Here is a 26,617-nt window from a genome sequence, read left to right on the forward strand (position 1 = left end):
TTGTACATATTTATTACTCTATTTATTTCACTTGTACATATCTATTTATTTTATTTTGTTGGTATGTTTGGTTTTGTTCTCTGTCTTCCCCCTTTTAGACTGCGAGCCCGCTGTTGGGTAGGGACCGTCTCTATCTGTTGGCAACTTGGACTTCCCAGTGCTCTGCACACAGTAAGCGCTCCATAAATACGACTGTATATGTTTGTACATATTTATTACTCTATTTATTTTACTTGTACATATCTATTTATTTTATTTTGTTGGTATGTTTGGTTTTGTTCTCCGTCTCCCCCTTTTAGACTGCGAGCCTGCCGTTGGGTAGGGACCGGCTCTATCTGTTGCCAACTTGGACTTCCCAGTGCTCTGCACACAGTAAGCGCTCCATAAATACGACTGTATATGTTTGTACATATTTATTACTCTATTTATTTTACTTGTACATATCTATTTATTTTATTTTGTTGGTATGTTTGGTTTTGTTCTCTGTCTTCCCCCTTTTAGACTGCGAGCCCGCTGTTGGGTAGGGACCGTCTCTATCTGTTGGCAACTTGGACTTCCCAGTGCTCTGCACACAGTAAGCGCTCCATAAATACGACTGTATATGTTTGTACATATTTATTACTCTATTTATTTTACTTGTACATATCTATTTATTTTATTTTGTTGGTATGCTTGGTTTTGTTCTCTGTCTTCCCCCTTTTAGACTGCGAGCCCGCCGTTGGGTAGGGACCGGCTCTATCTGTTGCCAACTTGGACTTCCCAGTGCTCTGCACACAGTAAGCGCTCAATAAATACGATGGAATGAATGAAGCTGATTAGCTTGTATCCACCCCAGCGCTTAGGGGCACGTACTAAGCGCCTGACGAATACCATCGGGGAAGAAACCGGAGGAGGAGGGAGGGGTGGGAAGGTGAAAGCCGCCCACCCTCCGTCACTGTGCCCTTCCCTGCCGCCCCGCCGCTCACCTTGAGCTGAATAAGCATGCCCTCGCAACACACACGGCCTGAACACCACAGGTTGTAGACGTGCTCGTTCTCCTGGTTCAGCTTCCCCGTGCTTGTGGCTTCTTTGTTGGTCCCATCATCCCCTGGGGAGACCAAACTCCATCAGTGTCAATCAATCAATCAATCAATCGATCGTATTTACTGAGAGCTTACTGTGTGCAGAGCACTGGACGAAGCCCTTGGGAAGTCCAAGTTGGCAACATCTAGAGACGGTCCCTACCCGACAGCGGGCTCACAGTCTAGAAGGGGGAGACGGAGAACAAAACCAAACATGCTAACAAAATAAAATAAATAGAATAGATATGGACAAGTAAAATAAATAGAGTAATAAATATGTACAAACATATATACAGGTGCTGTGGGGAAGGGACGGAGGTAAGACCCCCCCCAAAACCCTTCCATCCCTGTACTGACTGCCTTCCAACAGGATCCAGGCAGCGTTCTGCTTCGGAACCCGTTGCCGTTTCTTGTTATTATTATTATTAATGATAACGATAATAATAATAATAACGGTACTTGTTAAGCGCTTTTTTTTTTAATGGTATTTATTACGCGCTTGTATGTGCCGATCACTGTTCTAAGCACTGGGGTAGATACAAGGTAATCGGGGGGGCTCACAGTCTTCATCCCTATTTTACAGATGAGGTAACGGAGGCACAGAGAGTAATAATAAAAATAATAATGGCATTTATTAAGCGCTTACTATGTGCCGAGCACTGTTCTAAGCGCTGGGGTAGATACAAGGTAAACGGGGGGCTCACAGTCTTCATCCCTATTTTACAGATGAGGTAACTGAGGCACAGAGAGTAATAATAAAAATAATAATGGCATTTATTAAGCTCTTACTCTGTGCCGAGCACTGTCCCAAGCACTGGGGTAGATACAAGGTAATCGGGGGGGCTCACAGTCTTCATCCCTATTTTACAGATGAGGTAACTGAGGCACAGAGAGTAATAATAAAAATAATAATGGCATTTATTAAGCGCTTACTCTGTGCCGAGCACTGTTCTAAGCACTGGGGTAGATACAAGGTAATCGGGGGGGGGGCTCACAGTCTTCATCCCTATTTTACAGATGAGGTAACTGAGGCACAGAGAGTAATAATAAAAATAATAATGGCATTTATTAAGCGCTTACTCTGTGCAAAGCACTGTTCTAAGCACTGGGGTAGATGCAAGGTAATCGGGGGGGGCTCACAGTCTTCATCCCTATTTTACAGATGAGGTAACTGAGGCACAGAGAATAATAATAAAAATAATAATGGCGTTTATTAAGCGCTTACTCTGTGCCGAGCACTGTTCTAAGCACTGGGGTAGATACAAGGTAATCAGGGGGGCTCACAGTCTTCATCGCTATTTTACAGATGAGGTAACTGAGGCGCAGAGAGTAATAATAAAAATAATAATGGCATTTATTAAGCGCTTACTATGTGCCGAGCACTGTTCTAAGCACTGGGGTAGATACAAGGTAATCGGGGGGGGGGGCTCACAGTCTTCATCCATATTTTACAGATGAGGTAACTGAGGCACAGAGTGTAATAATAAAAATAATAATGGCATTTATTAAGCGCTTACTCTGTGCAAAGCACTGTCCTAAGCGCTGGGGAGTTCACAAGGGGATCGGGTTGTCCCACATGGGGCTCACGGTCTTCATCCCCATTTTACAGATGAGGGAACTGAGGCTCTGAGAAGGGAGGTGACTCGCCCCAGGTCTCCCAGCAGATATGTGGCGGAGCTGGGATTAGAACCCAGATCCTTCCGCTCCCCCGGCCCGCCCTCCCTCCGGTCTACACCCCCTTCCCCGCCCCACAGCACTTGTGGACATTTTGTACAGATTTATTATTCAGTGCGGCTCAGTGGAAAGAGCCTGGGCTTCGGAGTCGGAGGTCGTGGGTTCCAATCCCGGCTCCGCCACTTGGCAGCTGTGGAACTTTGGGCGAGTCACTGCACTTCTCTGGGCCTCAGTTCCCTCATCTGGAAAATGGGGATGAAGGCTGTGAGCCCCCCCCCCCCCCCCCCCCCCGTGGGACAACCTGGTCACCTTGTAACCTCCCTAGCGCTTAGAACAGTGCTCAACAAATACTCACCTCCTCCAGGAGGCCTTCCCAGACTGAGCCCCTTCCTTCCTCTCCCCCTCGTCCCCCTCTCCATCACCCCCATCTTGCCTCCTTCCCTTCCCCACAGCACATGTATATATATTTGTACATATTTATTACTCTAATTATTTTACTTGTACATATCTATTCTATTTATTTTATTTTGTTACTATGTTTGGTTTTGTTCTCTGTCTCCCCCTTTTAGACTGTGAGCCCGCTGCTGGGTAGGGACTGTCTCTATATGTTGCCAATTTGTACTTCCCAAGCGCTTAGTACAGTGCTCTGCACATAGTAAGCGCTCAATAAGATTGATGATGATGATACCGCAGTTATTATTATTATTATTATTATTATTATTGAAGATAGGCCCCCGGGGACAGACTTCTGCCCCGGCCCAACAGCAGCGGCAGCAGTTGTTCCCGCTCAGCCCCAGGTTTCGTCTCTCTTAGGTGGGATTTCTTTTTTTGTGTTTTCATTCATTCACCCATTCATTCAATCGTATTTATTCGTTCATTCATTCATTCAATCATATTTATTCATTCATTCATCATCAATCGCATTTATTGAGCACTTACTGTGTGCAGAGCACTGTGCTAAGCGCTTGGGAAGTACAAATTGGCAACATATAGAGACGGTCCCTACCCAACAGTGGGCTCATTCATTCAATCGTGTTTATTGAGCGCTTACTGTGTGCAGACATTGTACTAAGCTCAGTGGAAAGAGCGCGGGCTTGGGAGTCAGAGGTCATGGGTTTGAATCCCGTCTCCCCCACCTGTCTGCTGTGTGACCTTGGGCAAGTGATTTCACTTCTCTGGGCCTCAGTTCCCTCATCTGGAAAACGGGGATGAAGACTGTGAGCCCCCCGTGGGACAACCTCATCTCCTTGTGTTCCCGCCAGCACTTAGAACAGTGCTTTGCACATAGTAAGCGCTTAAGAAATACCAACATTATTATTAGAGAAGCAGCGTGGCTCAGTGGAAAGAGCCCGGGCTTTGGAGTCGTAGGTCATGGGTTCAAATCCCGGCTCCGCCACTTGTCAGCTGCGTGACTTAGGGCAAGTCACTTCACTTCTCTGGGCCTCAGTTCCCTCATCTGTAAAATGGGGATGAAGACTGTGAGCCCCACGTGGGACAACCTGATCACCTTGTAAATTCCCCAGCACTTAGAACAGTGCTCTGCACATAGTAAGCTCTTAATAAAGGCCATTATTATTATTATTGTTATTACAAAGCGCTTGGGAAGTCCAAGTTGGCAACATCTAGAGACGGCCCCTACCCAACAGCGGGCTCGCACGCTAGACGGGGGGGACAGACAACAAAACAGAACATATTAACAAAATAATTTTGCTTAACAAAATAAAATAAATAGAATAAATAAATAAATAATAAATCTGTAAAATGGGGATTAAGACTGTGAGTCCCCCCGAGGGACAACCTGATCCCCTCGTATCCTTCCCAGCGCTTAGAACAGTGCTTTGCACATAGTAAGTGCTTAATAAATGCCATTATTATTATTATTATTATTATTATTATTACTAAGCACTTGGGAAGTCCAAGTTGGCAACATCTAGAGACGGCCCCTACCCAACAGCGGGCTCACAGGCTAGACAGGGGGACAGACAACAAAACAGAACATGTTAACAAAATAATTTTGATTAACAAAATAAAATAAATAAATAAATAATAAATCTGTAAAATGAGGATTAAGACTGTGAGCCCCCCCGAGGGACAACCTGATCTCCTCGTATCCTTCCCAAGCGCTTAGAACAGTGCTTTGCACATAGTAAGCGCTTAATAAATGCCATTATTATTATCATTATTACTAAGCGCTTGGGAAGTCCAAGTTGGCAACATCTAGAGACGGCCCCTACCCAACAGCGGGCTCACAGGCTAGACGGGGGAGACAGACGACAAAACAGAACATATTAACAAAATAATTTTGCTTAACAAAACAAAATAAATAGAATAAATAAATAAATAATAAATCTGTAAAATGGGGATTAAGACTGTGAGCCCCCCCCGAGGGACAACCTGATCCCCTCGTATCCTTCCCAAGAGCTTAGAACAGTGCTTTGCACATAGTAAGCGCTTAATAAAGGCCATTATTATTATTATTGTTATTACAAAGCGCTTGGGAAGTCCAAGTTGGCAACATCTAGAGACGGCCCCTACCCAACAGCGGGCTCACAGGCTAGACAGGGGAGACAGACAACAAAACAGAACATATTAACAAAATAATTTTGCTTAACAAAACAAAATAAACAGAATAAATAAATGAATAATAAATCTGTAAAATGGGGATTAAGACTGTGAGTCCCCCCGAAGGACAACCTGATCCCCTCGTATCCTTCCCAGCGCTTAGAACAGTGCTTTGCACATAGTAAGTGCTTAATAAATGCCATTATTATTATTATTATTATTATTATTACTAAGCACTTGGGAAGTCCAAGTTGGCAACATCTAGAGACGGCCCCTACCCAACAGCGGGCTCACAGGCTAGACGGGGGAGACAGACAACAAAACAGAACATATTAACAAAATAATTTTGCTTAACAAAATAAAATAAATAGAATAAATAAATAAATAATAAATCTGTAAAATGGGGATTAAGACTGTGAGTCCCCCCGAGGGACAACCTGATCCCCTCGTATCCTTCCCAAGCGCTTAGAACAGTGCTTTGCACATAGTAAGCGCTTAATAAAGGCTATTATTATTATTATTATTATTATTATTACTAAGCGCTTGGGAAGTCCAAGTTGGCAACATCTAGAGACGGCCCCTACCCAACAGCGGGCTCGCAGGCTAGACGGGGGGACAGACAACAAAACAGAACATGTTAACAAAATAATTTTGATTAACAAAATAAAATAGAATAAATCAATCAATCAATCAATCTGTAAAATGGGGATTAAGACTGTGAGCCCCCCCAAGGGACAACCTGATCCCCTCGTATCCTTCCCAAGCGCTTAGAACAGTGCTTTGCACATAGTAAGCGCTTAATAAATGCCATTATTATTATTATTATAAGCGCTTGGGAAGTCCAAGTTGGCAACGTCTAGAGACGGCCCCTACCCAACAGCGGGCTCGCAGGCTAGACGGGGGAGACAGACAACAAAACAGAACATATTAACGAAATAATTTTGATTACCAAAACAAAATAAATAGAATAAATAAATAAATAAATAATCTGTAAAATGGGGATTAAGACTGTGGGAGGCCCCCGAGGGACAACCTGATCCCCTCGTATCCTTCCCAAGCGCTTAGAACAGTGCTTTGCACATCGTAAGCGCTTAATAAATCCCATTATTATTATTCTCAGCGAGCCCGGGGCGGGCGGGGGGGGGGGGAGGGCCGCGGGGTCTCCGGCCCCGACTCACCGACGAGGGCAAAGTTGCTCTCCAGCAGCTCCCGGTGGGTGTTGAACCAGGCCTGGGCCAGGCGATGGTTTTTATTCTTCCCGATGATATAATTCATGATGTAGGCCAGCAGACCCGTCACCATCAGGATCTCCATGTAGTAACTCTCCCAGCTGTTCTGCAGGTGTGCGGGGACCTGGGGAAACGGGGAGGGGTTGCCACGGTAACCCCTGATGCGACAACCCTCTCCTTCCCCTCCCCGTTGCCACGGTAACCCCTGCTGCGAAAACCCTCCCCATCCCCCCCGCCTTACCTCCTTCCCCTCCCCACAGCACCTGTATAGATGTATATATGTTTGTGCGCATTTATTACTCTATTTTATTTGTACATATTTATTCTATTTTGTTCACATGTTCTGTTTTGTTGTCCGTCTCCCCCTTCTCGCCTGTGAGCCCGCGGTTGGGTAGGGACCATCTCTAGATGTTGCGGACTTGGACTTCCCAAGCGCTTAGTACAGTGCTCTGCACACAGTAAGCGCTCAATCAATACGACTGATTGATTGTATATGCATACATATATACATAAGTACATATGTACATATATGTATATATATTTGTATATATTTATTACTCTATTGCTCTAATAAATAATACTTTATTATTATATTTATCATCATCATCATCATCATCAATCGTATTTATTGAGCGCTTACTATGTGCAGAGCACTGTACTAAGCGCTTGGGAAGTACAAATTGGCAACACATAGAGACAGTCCCTACACAACAGTGGGCTCACAGTCTAAAAGGGGGAGACAGAGAACAGAACCAAACACACCAACAAAATAAAATAAATAGGATAGAAATGTACAAGTAAGATAAATAAATAAATAAATAGAGTAATAAATATGTACAACCATATATCCATATATACAGGTGCTGTGGGGAAGGGAAGGAGGTAAGATGGGGGGATGGAGAGGGGGACGAGGGGGAGAGGAAGGAAGGGGCTCAGTCTGGGAAGGCCTCCTGGAGGAGGTGAGCTCTCAGCAGGGCCCTGATGCGAAAACCCTCCCCATCCCCCCCTTGCCTTACCTCCTTCCCCTCCCCACAGCACCTGTATAGATGTATATATGTTTGTACGCATTTATTAGTCTATTTTCTTTGTACATATTTATTCTACTTATTTTATTTTGTTCACATGCTCTGTTTTGTCGTCCGTCTCCCCCTTCTAGCCTGTGAGCCCGCTGTTGGGTAGGGACCGTCTCTAGATGTTGCCGACTTGGACTTCCCAAGCGCTTAGTACAGTGTCTGCACACAGTAAGCGCTCAATAAATACGGCTGACTGACTGAATGAATAAATACGATTGAATGAATGAACGAATAAATACGATTGAATGAATGAATGAATGAATGAATGAATGAAAACACAAAAAAAAGAAATCCCATCTAAGAGAGACGAAACCCGGGGCCGAGCGGGAACAACTGCTGCGCCACTCTTGGGCCGGGGCAGAAGTCTGTCCCCCGGGGCCTATCTTCAATAATAATAATAATAATAATAATAATAATAATAATAATAATAATAACTGCGGTATTTCAATCAATCAATCGTATTTATTGAGCGCTTACTGTGTGCAGAGCACTGGACTAAGCGCTTGGGAAGTACAAGTTGGCAACATGTATATATATGTATATGTACATATGTATATATGTATATATATTTGTACATATTTATTACTCCATTTATTTATTTTACTTGTACATATCTATTCTGTTTATTTTATTGTGTTGGTATGATTGGTTTTGTTCTCTGTCTCTCCCTTTTAGACTGTGAACCCACTGTTGGGTAGGGACCGTCTCTATATGTTGCCAACTTGGACTTCCCAAGCGCTTAGTACAGTGCTCTGCACACAGTAAGCGCTCAATAAATACGATTGATTGATTGATTGTATATGCGTACATATATACATATGTACATATGTACATATATGTATATATATTTGTATATATTTATTACTCTATTTATTGCTCTAATAAATAATGCTTTATTATTATATTTATGTTTGTACATATTTATTACTCTATTTGTACATATTTATTCTATTTATTTTATTTTGTTAATGTTTTGTTTTGTTCTCTGTCTCCCCCTTCTAGACTGTGAGCCCACTGTTGGGTAGGGACCGTCTCTAGATGTTGCCGACTTGGACTTCCCAAGCGCTTAGTCCAGTGCTCTGCACACAGTAAGCGCTCAATAAATAGGACTGACTGACTGAATGAATGAACATCTAGAGACGGTCCCTACCCAACAGCGGGCTCACACTGTAGAAGACGCACCCTCATCGGGCTGGACGTGGGCCCTGTCCCACGTGGGTGGGGCTCAGCCAATCTCCACCTGACAAAGATGGGGGAACTGAGGCCCAGAGAAGCGAAGTGATTTGTCCGAGGTCACACGGCAGACAAGAGCGGAGCCGCAATCGATCAATCAATCGTATTTATTGAGCGCTTACTGTGTGCAGAGCACTGGACTAAGCGCTTGGGAAGTCCAAGTTGGCAACATCTAGAGACGGTCCCTACCCAACAGTGGGCTCACAGTCTAGAAGGGGGAGACAGAGAACAAAACCAAACATACTAACAAAATAAAATAAATAGAATAGATATGTACAGGTAAAATAAATAAATAAATAAATAGAGTAATAAATATGTACAAACATATATACTGCAGCGTGGCTCAGTGTGGAAAGAGCCCGGGCTTTGGAGTCAGAGGTCATGGGTTCAAACCCTGGCTCCGCCACCTGTCAGCTGGGTGACTTGGGGCAAGTCACTTCACTTCCCTGTGCCTCAGTTCCCTCATCTGTCAAATGGGGATTAAGACTGTGAGCCCCACCTGGGACAACCTGATTACCTTGTATTCTCCCCAGCGCTTAGAACAGTGCTTTGCACATAGTAAGCGCTTAATATATGCCCTGTATATATGTATATATGTTTGTACATATACATATTTATTACTCTATTTATTTATTTTACTGGTACATATCTATTCTATTTATTTTATTTTGTTAGTATGTTTGGTTGTGTTCTCTGTCTCCCCCTTTTAGACTGTGAGCCCACTGTTGTGTAGGGACCGTCTCTGTATGTTGCCAACTTGGACTTCCCAAGCGCTTAGTACAGTGCTCTGCACACAGTAAGTGCTCAATAAATGCGATTGATTGACTGATTGATTAACAAATGCCATTATTATTTTTATTTTTTTATTAGAACCCGGGTCCTCCTGACTGTCGGGCCCAGGCTCCTTCCCAGCGTGGTAAACTCCACCGCTCCCTCCCTCCCCTAATTTCTGTTTCCCACGCTTGATTTTGTTTTGTCAGTATGTTTCGTTTTCTTCCCTGTCTCCCCCTTTTAGACTGTGAGCCCACAGTTGGGTAGGGACCGTCTCTAGATGTTGCCAACTTGGACTTCCCAAGCGCTTAGTCCAGTGCTCTGCACACAGTAAGCGCTCAATAAATACGACTGATTGATTGATTAACAAATGCCATTATTATTTTTATTTTTTTATTAGAACCCAGGTCCTCCTGACTGTCGGGCCCAGGCTCCTTCCCAGCATGGTAAACTCCACCGCTCCCTCCCTCCCCTAATTTCTGTTTCCCACGCTTGATTTTCTTTTGTTAGTAGGTTTGGTTTTGTTCTCCATCTCCTCCTTTTAGACTGTGAGCCCACTGTTGGGTAGGGACCGTCTCTAGATGTTGCCAACTTGGACTTCCCAAGCGCTTCGTACAGTGCTCTGCACACAGTAAGCGCTCAATAAATATGACTGATTGATTGATTGATTAACAAATGCCATTATTATTTTTATTTTTTATTAGAACCCGGGTCCTTCTGACTGTCGGGCCCAGGCTCCTTTCCCAGCGTGGTAAACTCCACCGCTCCCTCCCTCCCCTAATTTCTGTTTCCCACGCTTGATTTTGTTTTGTCAGTAGGTTTGGTTTTGTTCTCCGTCTCCTCCTTTTAGACTGTGAGCCCACTGTTGGGTAGGGACCGTCTCTAGATGTGGCCAACTTGGACTTCCCAAGCGCTTCGTACAGTGCTCTGCACACAGTAAGCGCTCCATAAATACGATTGATGATGATGATGATGACTTCCCAAGCGCTTCGTCCAGTGCTCTGCACACAGTAAGCGCTCAATAAATACGATTGATGATGATGATGATGATGATTGTAAGCTCCTCGAGGGCAGGGATCGTGTCCGCTAACTCCGTCGGGCTCTCCCCGCTGCTCAGCACACAGTCGGAACTATTTGCTGACGGATGAACGTGCCCCCAACGTCCCCGGTCCCGAGCCCTCGGCCGCCCCGGACACTTACGTCGACGATGGTGATGGGATCTTTATTTTTGCCGGGGGACACGTCCGGTTTGTCTTCGTAACCTTCGAACTCCTCGTCGTCGTAAGGCTCGCTCTCCGTGTCTCCCTCCTGCAGAGAGGGAACGGACCCGGCGTCAGCCCGCTTGGGGCCTCGGCCATAAGCCGCCCCCCGGGACCCCCGGACGGCGGCGGGGAGAAAGAGCAAGGCTTAGCGGAAACACCCCGGTCCTCTGGGTTCCCCTTTTGTCCGCTGTGTGATCTTGGAAAAGTCACTTGACTTTTCTGGACCTCGGGTCCCTCATCTGGAAAATGCGGATTAAGACTGGGAGCCCCAGGTGGGACACAGATTGTATCCAAACCTACTAACTTGTGCCTATTTATTTACTTCTATTCATGTCTATCTCCCCCTCTAGACTGTGGGCAGGGAATCAATCAATCAATCAATCAGTCGTATTTATTGAGCACTTACTGTGTGCAGAGCACTGGACTGAGCGCTTGGGAAGTACAAGTTGGCAACATATAGAGACGGTCCCTACCCAACAGTGGGCTCACAGTCTAAATAATATAAAATTACCTGTATGTATGTTTGTACATATTTATTACTCTATTTATTTATTTATTTTACTTGTCCATATCTATTCTATTTATTTTATTTTGTTAGTCTGTTTGGTTTTGTTCTCTGTCTCCCCCTTTTAGACCGTGAGCCCACTGTTGGGTAGGGACTGTCTCTATATGTTGCCAATTTGTACTTCCCAAGCGCTTACTACAGTGCTCTGCACATAGTAAGAGCTCAATAAATACGATTGATGACGATATAGGTTTGTACATATTTATTACTCTATGTATTTATTGTACTTGTACATATCTACTCTATTTATTTTATTAATCTGTTTGGTTTTGTTCTCTGTCTCCCCCTTTTAGACTGTGAGCCCACCTTGGGTAGGGACTGTCTCTATATGTTGCCAATTTGTACTTCCCAAGCGCTTAGTACAGTGCTCTGCACATAGTAAGCGCTCAATAAATACGATTGATGATGATATATGTTTGTACATATTTATTACTCTATTTATTTTTTGTACTTGTACATATCTATTCTATTTATTTTATTTTGTTAGTCTGTTTGGTTTTGTTCTGTCTCCCCCTTTTAGACTGTGAGCCCACTGTTGGGTAGGGACCGTCTCTAGATGTTCCCAACTTGGACTTCCCAAGCGCTTAGTACAGTGCTCTGCACACAGTAAGCGCTCAATAAATACGATTGATTGATTGATTGATTGATTAAAAGGGGGAGACAGAGAACAAAACCAAACATATTAACAAAATAATGTGTCTGATGTTACATTGAACTTTCCCAAGCGCTTAGCACAGTGCCCGACACACAGTAAGCGCTCAATAAATACGTTCATTATTATTACTGTTTCCCCGGCGCTTAGAACAGTGCCTGCCACAGAGTGAGCGCTCAATACATAGTAAGCTCTCCTACTGAGAGCTCACCTCCTCCAAGAGGGCTTCCCAGACTGAGCCCCCTTTTTAATAATAATAATAATGATAATAATGGCATTTATTAAGCACTTGCTATGTGCAAAGCACCGTTTAAGCGCTGGGAAGGTTACAAGGTGATCAGGTTGTCCCATGGGGGGCTCACACTCTTCATCCCCATTTTACAGATGAGTTAACTGAGGCTCAGAGAAGTGAAGTGACTTGCCCAAAGTCACACAGCAGACATGTGAGAAGCAGCGCGGAGGAGAAGCAGCGTGGCTCAATGGAAAGAGCCCGGGCTTGGGAGTCAGAGGTCATGGGTTCAAATCCCGGCTCCGCCACTTGTCAGCTGTGTGACTGTGGGCAGGTCACTTAACTTCTCTAGGCCTCAGTTTCCTCATCTGTAAAATGGGGATTAAAACTGTGAGCCCCCCATGGGACAACCGGATTGCCCTGTAACCTCTCCAGCGCTTAGAACAGTGCTCTGCACATAGTAAGCGCTTAATAAATGCCATCATCATCAGCATCATCACTTAACTTCTCTGGGCCTCAGTTCCCTCATCTGTAAAATGGGGATTAAGACTGTGAGCCCCCTGTGGGACCACCTGATCACCTTGTAACCTCCCCAGCGCTTAGAACAGTGCTTTGCACATAGTAAGCGCTTAATAAATGCCATTATTATTATTATTATTTATGTGGCGGAGTCAGGATTCGAACCCATGACCTCTGACCCCAAAGCCCAGGCTCTTTCCACTGAGCCACGCTGCTTCTCTACTTTTCGCTGCTTTTCCCCTCCTCCTCCCCATCCCCGCCGCCCTACCTCCTTCCCCTCCCCACAGCACCTGTATATATATTTGTACAGATTTATCACTATTTATTTTACTTGTACACATTTACTATTCTATTTATTTTGTTAATGATGTGCATCGAGCTTTAATTCCGTTTGTTCTGACGACTTGACACCCGTCCACGTGTTTTGTTTTGTTGTCCGTCTTCCCCTTCTAGACTGTGAGCCCGTTGTCGGGTAGGGACCGTCTCTATACGTTGCCAACTTGGGCTTCCAAAGCGCTTAGTACAGTGCTCTGCACATGGGAAGCGCTCAATAAATACGAATGAATGAACAGACAGCATTTATGGCCGAGAAGCAGCGTGGCTCAGTGGAAAGAGCCCGGGCTTTGGAGCCAGAGGTCATGGGTTCAAATCCCGGCTCCGCCACTTGTCAGCTGGGTGACTTTGGGCAAGTCACTTCACATCCCTGTGCCTCAGTGACCTCATCTGTAAAAATTATGGCATTTATTAAGCGCTTACTATGTGCAAAGCACTGTTCGAAGCGCTGAGAACAGCACTTAGAAATGGGGATGAAGACTGTGAGCCCCCCCCCCCGTGGGATAACCTGATCACCTTGTAACCTCCCCGGCGCTTAGAACAGTGCTTTGCACATAGTAAGCGCTTAACAAATGCCGCCGTTGTTATTATTATTATTTAAAGAAAACCTGACAAAACCCCCAAATCACACTTCCGTGGCCTGAACTGTTGGGGGTCCCGCCCCTCACCCCGGGTCGGCCCGCAGCCTGCGGATGCTCCTGAGGGGAAGACCCTGTGTCTCTATATGCTGCCAACTTGTACTTCCCAATAATAATAATAATAATAATTGGCATTTGTTAAGCGCTTACTATGTGCAAAGCACTGTTCTAAGCGCTGGGGAGGATACAGGGGGATCAGGCTGTCCCACGGGGGGCTCACAGTCTTAATCCCCATTTTACAGATGAGGTAACTGAGGCCCAGAGAAGTGAAGTGACTTGCCCAAGATCGCACAGCAGACATATGGCGGAGCGGGGATTCGAACCCATGACCTCTGACTCCAAAGCCTGGGCTCTTTCCACTGAGCCACGCTGCTTGTCTAGCGCTGCTTCCCAAGCGCTTAGTCCAGTGCTCTGCACACAGTAAGCGCTCAATAAATACGACTGATTGATTGAAAGGTGACACGACGAAGACGACCAAGCCAGAGTCCCGGCAAAACCAATCCCGGCACGGGGATGGGGAATTCCAAGGGAAGATAAATAAATACGATGGAATGAATGAATGAATGAAGGCAGGGATGGGGGCTCCTCGCTCTACCAGACTGTCCCCTCCCGCTCCATGGATGGCATTTAATAATAATAGCAATAATAATAATTATGTTGGTATTTATTAAGCGCTTACTATGTGCCAAGCACTGTTCTAAGCGCTGGGGAGGTTGCAAGGCGATCAGGGTGTCCCACTTGGGGCTCACAGTCTTCACCCTAATTTTCCAGATGAAGGAACTGAGGCCCAGAGAAGTGAAGTGACTTGCCCAGAGTCACCCAGCTGACAAGTGGCGGAGCCGGAATTCGAACCCACGACCTCGGACTCCCAAGCCCGGGCTCTTTCCACCGGGCCACGCCGCTTCTCCACCCCTTTAGTGAGGGTTTATTACGTGCAGGGCACCGTACTAAGCACTCGGAGAGCACAAATAAGTACAAGAGAAGCAGCAGGGCCTAGTGGCGAGAACACGGCCTTGGGAGTCAGAGGACGTGGGTTCGAATCCCAGCTCCACCATCATCATCAATCGTATTTATTGAGTGCTTACTGTGTGCAGAGCACTGGACTAAGCGCTTGGGAAGTACAAATTGGCAACATCTAGAGACAGTCCCTACCCAACAACGGGCTCACAGTCTAGAAGGGGGAGACAGAGAACAAAACCAAACATACTAACAAAATAAAATAAATAGAATGGATAGGTACAAGCAAAATAAATAAATACTTGTCCGCTGGGTGACCTTGGGCAAGTCACTTCACTTCTCTGGGCCTCGGTTACTCCACCTGGAAAATGGGGGTTAGGACCGTGAGCCCCACGTGGGACGACCTGATCGCCTTGGGTCTACCCCAGCGCTTAGTATGGTGCTTGGCACATAGCAGGCGCTTAACAACTAATAATAATAATAATAATAATGGCATTTATTAAGCGCTTACTATGTGCAAAGCACTGTTCTAAGCGCTGCGGCAAGGTGATCAGGTTGTCCCACGGGGGGCTCACAGCCTTAATCCCCATTTTCCAGATGAGGCAGCTGAGGCCCAGAGAAGTGAAGTGACTTGCTCAAAGTCACCCAGCTGCCGGTTGGCAGAGCCGGGATTTGAACCCATGACCTCTGACTCCAAAGCCCGGGCTCTTTCCACTGAGCCACGCCGCTTCTCTTACGCCATCCGATGCCATCATTATTTTATTCTCGTTGCGGTACAGCGGAATCAGCAGACAGGTTCCCTGTCCTCAACGGGCTTCCTGTCGCGGGTGTTTACCCTGTCCCCGCCCCGCCCCCCCTCGCCGGCCCCGGCGCTCAGCACAGCGGCCGGCACCCGGCGGGCGCTCAGTCAGCGCGGCCGATCGACCCGTCACCTGTCCGTCGGCGTCTTCGAAGTCGTCCCGGTGGTCGGCGGGCCCGTCCAGCTCCACGGTGGCCTCGTCGTCCTCGTCGTCGTCGTCCTCGTCCTCGTCGGGGGCGGCCGGGCGCTGGGGCGCGCCCGGGCCCGCCTCCTCCCCGCCGTCCTCAAACTCGGCGAAGTCGTTGTCGTCGTAGTCGGCCAGGTCGTCGGCGCCGTCCTCGAACTCGGCCAGCTTGGCCCCGGCGCCGCGGCCCGGCCCCAGCAGCAGCAGCAGCAGCAGCATCACGGCGTACGGGAGGCCCGGCCCGCCCATCGTCGCCGCCGGCCCTGGACCGTCCCTTTTAATGATGGCACTTATTAAGCGCTTACTACGTGCAAAGCACCGTCCTAAGCGCTGGGGAGGTCACAAAGCCATCAGGTTGTCCCACGGGGGGCTCACCGTCTTCATCCTCATATAACAGATGAGGTCGCTGAGGCCCAGAGAAGTGACGTGACTCGCCCAATGTCACCCAGCTGACAAGGGGCAGAGTCGGGATACGAACCCATGACCGCTGACTCCAAAGCCCGGGCTCTTTCCACTGAGCCACGCTGCTTCTCAGACCGTGAGCCCGCTGGTGGGTAGGGACTGTCTCTATTATGATGCCAACTTGGACTTCCCAAGCGCTCAGTACAGTGCTCTGCACACAGTAAGCGCTCAATAAATACGATTGATTGATTGATCTCGGCCACTGGAGGGCAAATCCTGCCGGGCCCTGGGATTGGGGAGGGGGCTCGGCCGCCCCGGGCTGGGTGGGTGGGTTGTAACGCTAATAATAACGGCACCACTGATGATGATGATGATGGCATTTATTAAGCGCTTACTATGTGCAAAGCACCGTTCTAGGCGCTGGGGAGGCTACAAGGTGATCAGGTTCTATTTTATTCTATTTATTTTATTCTACTCTAGTCTATTTATTTTATTCTATTCTATTTATCATCATCATCAATCGTATTTATTGAGCGCTTACTGTGTGCGTTCTAGGCGCTGGGGAGGCTACAAGGTGATCAGGTTCTATTCTGTTTTATTCTACTCTATTCTATTTATTTTATTCTATTCTATTTATCATCATCAATCGTATTTATTGAGCGCTTACTGTGTGCGTTCTAGGCGCTGGGGAGGCTACAAGGTGATCAGGTTCTACTCTATTCTATTTATTTTATTCTACTCTATCCTATTTATTTTATTCTATTCTATTTATCATCATCATCAATCGTATTTATTGAGTGCTTACTGTGTGCGTTCTAGGCTCTGGGGAGGCTACAAGGTGATCAGGTTCTATTCTATTCTAATCTATTCTATTTATTTTATTCTACTCTAGTCTATTTATTTTATTCCATTCTATTTAGCATCATCATCAATCGTATTTATTGAGCGCTTACTGTGTGCGTTCTAGGCGCTGGGGAGGCTACAAGGTGATCAGGTTCTATTCTATTCTAATCTATTCTATTTATTTTATTCTACTCTATTCTATTTATTTTATTCTATTCTATTTAGCATCATCATCAATCATATTTATTGAGCGCTTACTGTGTGCCTTCTAGGCGCTGGGGAGGCTACAAGGTGATCAGGTTCTATTCTATTCTATTCCATTTATTTTATTCTACTCTATTTATTTTATTCTATTCTATTTAGCATCATCATCAATCGTATTTATTGAGCGCTTACTGTGTGCGTTCTAGGCGCTGGGGAGGCTACAAGGTGATCAGGTTCTATTCTATTCTATTCTAATCTATTCAATTTATTTTATTCTACTCTATTCTATTTATTTTATTCTATTCTATTTATCATCATCATCAATCGTATTTATTGAGCGCTTACTGTGTGCGTTCTAGGCGCTGGGGAGGCTACAAGGTGATCAGGTTCTATTCTAATCTATTCTATTTATTTTATTCTACTCTATTCTATTTATTTTATTCTATTCTACTTATCATCATCATCAATCGTATTCACTGAGCGCTTACTGTGTGCATTCTAGGTCCTGGGGAGGCTACAAGGTGATCAGGTTCTATTCTATTCTATTTATTTTATTCTACTCTATTCTATTTATTTTATTCTATTTATCATCATCATCAATCGTATTTATTGAGCGCTTACTGTGCGCATTCTAGGCGCTGGGGAGGCTACAAGGTGATCAGGTTCTATTCTATTCTAATCTATTCTATTTATTTTATTCTACTCTATTTTGTTTACTTTATTCTATTCTATTTATCATCATCATCAATCGTATTTATTGAGCGCTTACTGTGTGCAGAGCACTGTACTAAGTGCTTGTTTTATTTTGTTAGTATGTTTGGTTTTGTTCTCTGTCTCCCCCTTGTAGACTGTGAGCCCACTGTTGGGTAGGGACTGTCTCTAGATGTTGCCAACTTGAACTTCCCAAGCGCTTAGTACAGTGCTCTGCACACAGTAAGCGCTCAATAAATATGATTGATTGATAATATTACTATTATTAATAATAATAATGAAGTGACTTCATTCACTTCCTTATGCCTCACTTCCCTCATCTGGAAAACGGGATTAAGACTGTTAAGACTAATATACTATTATTAATAATAACGATGGTACGTGGGAAGCGCTTACTATGGGCCGAGCACTGTTCTAAGCGCTGGCGTAGATACAAGGCGATCAGGTTGTCCCACGTGGGGCTCACGGTCTTCATCCCCATTTTGCAGATGAGGTCACTGAGGCCCAGAGAAGTGACGTGCCTTCTCTGCTGTGTGACCCTGGGCAGGTCACTTCGCTCCTCTGTGCCTCAGTTCCCTCATCTGTAAAACGGGGACGAAGACCGTGAGCCCTAGATGGGACGTGGACTTTGTCCAACCTGATTAGCTTGTATCTCCCCAGTGCTTAGTACAATGCCAAGCACATAGTAAACGCCTGACACCATTAAAAAATGACTTGCTCGGGATCCCCCGGCAAGCAATTAGCAGAGCGGAATTAGAACCCAGGACCTTGGACTCCAAGGCCTGGGCTCTCTCCATTAGGCATCGCTGTTTCTCGTTCCTTCACGTTCTTAACATCAACGATAATAACAATGGTGTTTGTTAAGCGCTTACCTTGTGCCAGGCACTATACTAAGCGCTGGGGTGGACAGAAGCAGCAGCTTGGGAATCGGAGGACGTGGGTTCCAATCCCGGCCCCGCCACTTGCCTGCTGGGTGACCCTGGGCAAGTCACTTCACTTTTCTGGGCCTCAGTGACCACATCTGGAAAATGGGGATTAAGACCGTGAGCCCCAAGTGGGACAACCTCATTATCTTGTATCTCCCCCGGCGCTTAGAACAGTGCTTGGCACATAGTAAGCGCATAACAAATACCATAATCATCATCATTATTATTACTACAAGGAAATCGGGGCGGACCCAGTCCCTGTTCCACATGGGGCTCACAGTCTTAATCCCATTTTCCAGATGAGGGAAGTGAGGCACAAGGAAGTGAAGTGACTTCATTCACTCTTATTCATTCATTCATTCATGTTTATTGAGCGCTTACTGTGTGCAGAGCACTGTACTAAGCGCTTGGGAAGTACAAGTTAGCAACATACAGAGAGAAGCAGCGTGGCTCAGTGGAAAGAGCCTGGACTTTGGAGTCAGAGGTCGTGGGTTCAAATCCCGGCTCTGCCAATAGCCAGCTGTGTGACTTTGGGCAAGTCACTTAACTTCTCTGGGCCTCAGTTACCTCGTCTGTAAATAATAATAATAGTAATGGCATTTATTAAGCGCTTACTATGTGCAAAGCACTGTTCTAAGCGCTGGGAGGGGGATACAAGGTGATCAGATTGTCCCACAGGGGGCTCACAGTTATCACCCCCATTTTACAGATCAATCAATCAATCAATCAATCAATCAATCGTATTTATTGAGCGCTTACTATGTGCAGAGCACTGTACTAAGCGCTTGGGAAGTACAAATTGGCATCACATAGAGACAGTCCCTACCCGATAGTGGGCTCACAGTCTAAAAGGGGGAGACAGAGAACAGAACCAAACATACCAACAAAATAAAATAAGTAGGATAGAAATGTACAAGTAAAATAAATAAATAAATAAATAAACAGAGTAATAAATATGTACAACCATATATACATATATACAGGTGCTGTGGGGAGGGGAAGGCGGTAAGGCGGGGGGATGGAGAGGGGGACGAGGGGGAGAGGAAAGAAGGGGCTCAATCTGGGAAGGCCTCCTGGAGGAGGTGAGCTCTCAGCAGGGCCTTGAAGGGAGGAAGAGAGCTAGCTTGGCGGATGGGCAGAGGGAGGGCATTCCAGGCCCGGGGGATGACGTGGGCCGGGGGTCGATGGCGGGACAGGCGAGAGCGAGGTACAGTGAGGAGATTAGTGGTGGAGGAGCGGAGGGTGCGGGCTGGGCAGTAGAAGGAGAGAAGGGAGGTGAGGTAGGAGGGGGCGAGGTGATGGAGAGCCTTGAAGCCCAGGGTGAGGAGTTTCTGCCTGATGCGCAGATTGATCGGTAGCCATTGGAGGTTTTTGAGGAGGGGAGTGATATGTCCAGAGCGTTTCTGGACAAAGATAATCCGGGCAGCAGCATGAAGTATGGATTGAAGTGGAGAGAGACACGAGGATGGGAGATCAGAGAGAAGGCTAGTGCAGTAGTCCAGACGGGATAGGATGAGAGCTTGAATTAGCAGGGTAGCGGTTTGGATGGAGAGGAAAGGGCGGATCTTGGCAATGTTGCGGAGCTGAGACCGGCAGGTTTTGGTGACGGCTTGGATGTGAGGCGTGAATGAGAGAGCGGAGTCGAGGATGACACCAAGGTTGCGGGCTTGTGAGACGGGAAGGATGGTAGTGCCGTCAACAGAGATGGGAAAGTCAGGGAGAGGACAAGGTTTGGGAGGGAAGACAAGGAGCTCAGTCTTCGACATGTTGAGCTTTAGGTGGCGGGCGGACATCCAGATGGAGATGTCCTGAAGGCAGGAGGAGATGCGAGCCTGGAGGGAGGGGGAGAGAGCAGGGGCAGAGATGTAGATCTGGGTGTCATCAGCGTAGAGGTGATAGTTGAAGCCGTGGGAGCGAATGAGGTCACCAAGGGAGTGAGTGTAGATTCAGAGTGTACAGATGAGGTAACTGAGGCTCCGAGAAGTTAAGTGACTTGCCCAGGGTCACACAGCAGACACGTGGTGGAGCCGGGACGGGGATTAAGACTGTGAGCCCCCCGTGGGACAACCTGATCAGCTTGTAACCTCCCCAGCGCTTAGAACAGCGCTTTGCACATAGTAAGCGCTTAATAAATACTATCATTATTATTAGATAGAGACGGTCCCTATCCAACAGCGGGTTTACAGTCTAGAAGAATAATGATGGCATTTGTTAAGTGCTTACTATGTGCAAAGCACTGTTCTAAGTGCCGGTGTGGAGGATACAAGGTCATCAGGTTGTCCCACGGGGGGCTCACAGTCTTCACCCCCATTTTACAGATGGGGTCACTGAGGCTCAGAGAAGTTAAGTGACTTGCCCAAGGTCACACAGCAGACATGTGGTGGAGCTGGGATTAGAACCCACGACCTCTGACTCCCAAGTCCGAGCTCTTTCCACTGAGCCCCGCTGTGTAGAGCACTCTACTAGGCGCTTGGAAACTACAATTTGGCAACAATCGTCCAAGGCCAAGCAACAGACAAGTGGCAGAGCTGGGATTAGAACCCATGACCTTCTGAATCCCCTTCTCCATCCCCCCCATCTTACCTCCTTCCCTTCCCCACAGCACCTGTATATATGTTTGCATATATTTATTATTCTATTTATTTATTTATCTTACTTGTACATATCTATTCTATTTATTTTATTAGTATGTTTGGTTTTGTTGTCTGTCTCCCCCTTTTAGACTATCAGCCCACTGTTGGGTAGGGACTGTCTCTATGTGTTGCCGACTTATACTTCCCAAGCGCTTAGTACAGTGCTCTGCACACAGTCAGTGCTCAATAAATACGATTGATTGATTGATTGATTGATTGAATCCCTGGGCTGCTTCTAACCAGTAGACCAGGCTGCCTCCCTGGAGGGAGAAGGGAGAGGTGTGGGGAAGAGAAGGGAAGGGAAGGAAAGAAGCAGCGTGGCTCAGTGGAAAGAGCCCGGGCTTTGGAGTCAGAGGTCACGGGTTCAAATCCTGGATCCGCCACTTGTCAACTGTGTGACTGGGCAAGTCACTTCACTTCTCTGGGCCTCAGTGACCTCATCTGGAAAATGGGGATGGAGACTGGGAGCCCCCCGTGGGACAACCTGATCACCTTGTGACCTCCCCGGCGCTTAGAACAAGGCTTTGCACATAGTAAGTGCTTAATAAATACCATTATTATTATTATTATTATTATTATTATTATGGGAAAGGGAAGGAAAGGAAAGACAAGGGAAGCAAAGTGAGAGGGAAGTGAAAGGGGAAGGGAAAGAGGAAGGAAAGGGAAGGAGGAAGGGACTTGCCCAAGGCCACGAAGCAGATTTGTTCTGACGACTTTTAACACCTGTCTCCATGTTTTGTTGTCTGTCTCCCCCTTCTAGACTGTGAGCCCACTGTTGGGTAGGGACCGTCTCTAGATGTTCCCAACTTGCACTCCCCAAGCGCTTTGTACAGTGCTCTGCACACAGGTAGCGCTTAATAAAAACGACTGAATGAATGAAGGTTGGGTAGGGCCCGTCTCTACATGTTGCCAACTTGTACTTCCCAAGCGCTTAGTACAGTGCTCTGCACACCGTAAGGGCTCAATAAAGATGACTGAATGAATGTTGGGTAGGGACCGTCTCTCTATGTGGCCGACTTGTACTTCCCAAGTGCTTAGTCCGGTGCTCTGCACACCGTAAGCGCTCAATAAATACGATTGAATGAATGAATGAATGAAAGAGGGAAGGGAAAGGGAAAGAAAGAAAGGGAAGGAAAGGGAAAGGAAGGAAAGAGAATTGAAAGGGGAGGAAAAGTAGGAATGGAAAAGGGAAGAGGAAAGGGAAACAGGAATGGAGAAGGGAAGGGAAAGAAGGAATGGAAAAGGGATGAGGGAAGGGAAGGGAAAGAAGGGAAGCAAAAGGGAAGGAAAAGAAGGGAAGGGAAAGAAGAGAAGAGAAAGAAGGAAAGGAAAAGGGAAAGAAGGGAAGGGGAAAGGAGGAAAGGAAAAGGGAAGAGAAAAGGAAAGAGAAGGGAAGGGAAAGAAAGGAAAAGGGAAAGAAGGGAAGGGAAAGAAGGAAAGAAGGAAAGAAGGAAAGAAAAAGGGAAGGGAAAAGGAAAGAGAAGGGAAGGGAAAGAAGGGAAGGAAGAGAAGGAAAGGGAAAGGAAGGAAAGGGGATGGGAAGGAAAGGAAAGGAAAACAGAAGAGAAAAGGGAAAGAAGGAAAGAGAAAGGAAAGATGGAAAGGGAAAGGAAAAGGGAAGAGAAAAAGAAGGAGAAGGGAAGGGAAAGAAGGAAAGGAAAGGAAAAGAAGGAAAGGAAAAGGGAAAGAAGGGAAGGAAAGGGAAAGAAGGGAAGGAAAATATGTTTGTACATATTTTTTTATTCTATTTATTTAATTTACTTGTACATATCTATTCTATTTATTTTATTTTGTTAGTATGTTTGGTTTTCTTGTCTGTCTCCCCCTTTTAGACTGTGAGCCCACTGTTGGGTAGGCACTGTCTCTATATGTTGCCAATTTGTACTTCCCAAGCGCTTAGTACAGTGCTCTGCACACAGTAAGCGCTCAATAAATACGATTGATGATGATGATGATGATGATGAAAGAGAAGGGAAGGGAAAGAAGGGAAGGAAGAGAAGGAAAGGGAAAGGAAGGAAAGGGGATGGGAAGGAAGGAAAGGAAAGGAAAACGGAAGAGGGAAGGGAAAGAAGGAAGGAGAAGGGAAGGGAAAGAAGGAAAGGGAAAGGAAGGAAAGGGGATGGGAAGGAAGGAAAGGAAAACGGAAGAGGGAAGGGAAAGAAGGAAAGAGAAGGGAAGGGAAAGAAGGAAAGGAAAAGGGAAAGGAAAAGGGAAAAGAAAAAGAAAGAGAAGGGAAGGGAAAGAAAGAAAGGAAAAGAAGGAAAGGAAAAGGGAAAGGAAGGAAAGGGGATGGGAAGGAAGGAAAGGAAAGGAAAACGGAAGAGGGAAGGGAAAGAAGGAAAGAGAAGGGAAGGGAAAGAAGGAAAGGAAAAGGGAAAGGGAAAGGAAAAGGGAAAAGAAAAAGAAAGAGAAGGGAAGGGAAAGAAGGAAAGGAAAAGGGAAAGAAGGGAAGGGAAAGGGAAAGAAGGGAAGGAAAAGGGAAAGAAGGAAAGGAAAAGGGTAGAGAAAAGGAAAGAGAAGGGAGAGAAGGAAAGGGAAAGAAGGAAAGGAAAAGGGAAGAGAAAAGGGAACGAAGGGAAGGGAAAGATGGAAAGGGAAAGGAGGGAAGGGAAAGATGGAAAGGAAAAGGGAAGAGAAAAAGAAAGAATAGAAGGGAAAGAAGGAAAGGGAAAGAAGGGAAGGGAAAGAAGAAAAGGAAAAGGGAAAAGAAAAAGAAAGAGAAGGGAAGGGAGAGAAGGACAGGGAAAGGAAGGAAAGGGGCTGGGAAGTGGAGGGCAAGGGAAGGTTACAGGGGGAGGGGGGGGGCGGGGAGAGGGGGGCACGGGAGGGAGCGGGCCAAGGTGGGCACAGGGCGGGACCCTCCCAGCCTACCGGGCCGGGGCGGGCGGCTCCGGCTCCGGCACCGCCGACGATCGGACGGGGGCCTTTCCCCTCACGGCCCGGACCGCTCCGCTCCGGTTCTGTCCGGTTCTGTCCGCTCCGGTCCCGTCCGCTCCGCGGGGGCCGCGCTGACAGGCCGCTCGACGGGAGGCGAGGGCCGCGGCCTGGCGCGCATGCGCAGAAAGGGGCGGGGGGGCCGCGCAGTCAGGCCGCCGACCGGCGCGCATGAGCAGAGCGGGGGGATCCGCGCAGTCGAGCCGCCGCCGGGCGCGCATGCGCCGAAAGCGCCCCTCCAACCCCCGCACAGTCAGGCCGCCTCCGCAGCGCCGCTGCACGTGGGCCGCGGCCCGGCGCGCATGCGCAGAGAAGGGAGGGGAGGGGGGGGGGCGCCTGACCCCAGCGCTGCGGGGAGGGGAGGGGAGGGGAGGGGAGGGGAGCGGTGGGCGGGGCTTCCGCCTGCCCCGGCATCACTGCGCCTGCGCGCGCCGGGGACTCTCAGTCAGTCATTCATTCATTCAGTCAGTCAGTCAGTCGGTCAGTCATTCATTCATTCCATCGTAATACTAATAATGATGATGGCATTTATTAAGCGCTGCAAAGCACTGTTCTAAGCGCTGGGGGGGTTACAAGGTGATCATATTTGTACCTATTTACTGCTCTATTTATTTATTTATTTTACTTGTACATATCTATTCTATTTATTTTATTCTGTTAGTCTGTTTGGTTTTGTTCTCTGTCCCCCCTTTTAGACTGTGAGCCCACTGTTGGGTAGGGACTGCCTCTATAGGTTGCCAATTTGTACTTCCCAAGCGCTTAGTACAGTGCTCTGCACACAGTAAGCGCTCAATAAATACGATTGATGATGATGATCAGGTTGCCCCACGGCGGGCTCACAGTCAACCCCCATTTTGCAGATGAGGGAACTGAGGCCCAGAGAAGTGAAGTGACTTGCCCAAGGTCACACAGCTGACAAATGGCAGAGCCGGGATTCGAACCCACAACCACTGACTCCAAAGCCCGGGCTCTTTCCACTGAGCCACGCTGCTTCTTATTGATTGAGCCCTTACTGGGGGCAGAGCACTGTACTAAGCGCTGGGGAAGTACACGTTGGCAACATCTAGAGACGGGCCCCACCCAACAACGGGCTCTATTTATTTATTTCACTATTACTCTATTTATTTAGAGAAGCAGCATGGCTCCGTGGAAAGAGCCCGGGCTTTGGAGTCAGAGGTCATGGGTTCCAATCTTGGCTCCGCCACATGTCTGCTGGGTGACCTCGGGCAAGTCACTTCACTTCTCTGAGCCTCAGTTACCTCATCTGTAAAATGGGGATTGACTGTGAGCCCCCCGTGGGACAATCTGATCACATTGTATCCCCCCCAGCGCTTAGAACAGTGCTTTGCACATAGTAAGCACTTCACAAATGCCATCATTATTATTATTATTTATTTTACTTGTACATATTTATTCTATTTTATTTTGTTAATACGTTTTGTTTTGTTCTCTATATCCCCCTTCTAGACTGTGACCCCACTGTTGGGAATGGACCATCTCTAGATGTTGCCGACTTGGACTTCCCAAGCGCTTAGTACAGTGCTCTGCACACAGTAAGCGCTCAATAAATACGATTGATTGATTAGTACAGTGCTTTGCACACAGTAAGCGCTCAATAAATACAATTGAATGAATGAATGAACGGGCTCACAGTCTAGAAGGGGGAGACAGGCAACAAAACAATACAGTGGATAAGTGTCAAGTCGTCAGAACAAATAGAATTATAGCTAGATGCACATCATTGACAAAATAAATAGAATAGTAAATATGTACAAGTAAAATAAATAGAGTAGTAAATCTGTACAAACATATATACAGGATCATATTGATTAATAATAATAATAATGATATTTGTTAAGCACTTACTATTGGGAAAGCACTGTTCTAAGCGCTGGGGGGATAAAAGGTGATGAGGTTGTCCCACGGGGGGCTCACAGTCTTTATCCCCATTTTACAGATGAGGGAACTGAGGCCCAGAAGTGACTTGCCCAAAGTCACACAGCTGACAATTGGCGGAGCCGGGATTTGAACCCCTAACCTCTGACTCCAAAGCCCGGGCTCTTTCCACTAAGCCAAATTCATTCATTCATTCCATCGTATTTATTGAGCACTTACTGTGTCAAAACTGTTGTCCGCAAGCGAACTTGGCATGACTGACACCATGTTGTGCGTGCCAACAGTAACCCTCAATTTTGTGTAGACCGAAAGCACTCCAGTGTGTAA

The 26,617-nt window shown here is 46.6% G+C and overlaps 1 protein-coding gene across 1 annotated transcript in view; it reads right to left on the minus strand.

The window, feature by feature from the left end:
* CCDC47 (coiled-coil domain containing 47) overlaps positions 1 to 24,421 on the minus strand; it is a 64,891-nt gene extending 40,470 nt beyond the window's left edge. The window contains exons 1-5 of the mRNA XM_038754743.1: positions 24,334 to 24,421; positions 15,691 to 16,016; positions 10,804 to 10,911; positions 6,476 to 6,650; positions 966 to 1,087 (exon numbers count right to left, since the gene is read on the minus strand). Of these exons, the coding sequence (XP_038610671.1) occupies positions 966 to 1,087; positions 6,476 to 6,650; positions 10,804 to 10,911; positions 15,691 to 15,990 (705 nt within the window). The 5' untranslated portion in view covers positions 15,991 to 16,016; positions 24,334 to 24,421. The remainder of the gene's footprint in view (positions 1 to 965; positions 1,088 to 6,475; positions 6,651 to 10,803; positions 10,912 to 15,690; positions 16,017 to 24,333) is intronic.
* Between the last annotated feature and the right edge of the window lie 2,196 nt (positions 24,422 to 26,617).

The sequence above is a fragment of the Tachyglossus aculeatus genome, chromosome 11, assembly GCF_015852505.1.
Source record: "Tachyglossus aculeatus isolate mTacAcu1 chromosome 11, mTacAcu1.pri, whole genome shotgun sequence".
Lineage (NCBI taxonomy): Eukaryota > Metazoa > Chordata > Mammalia > Monotremata > Tachyglossidae > Tachyglossus > Tachyglossus aculeatus.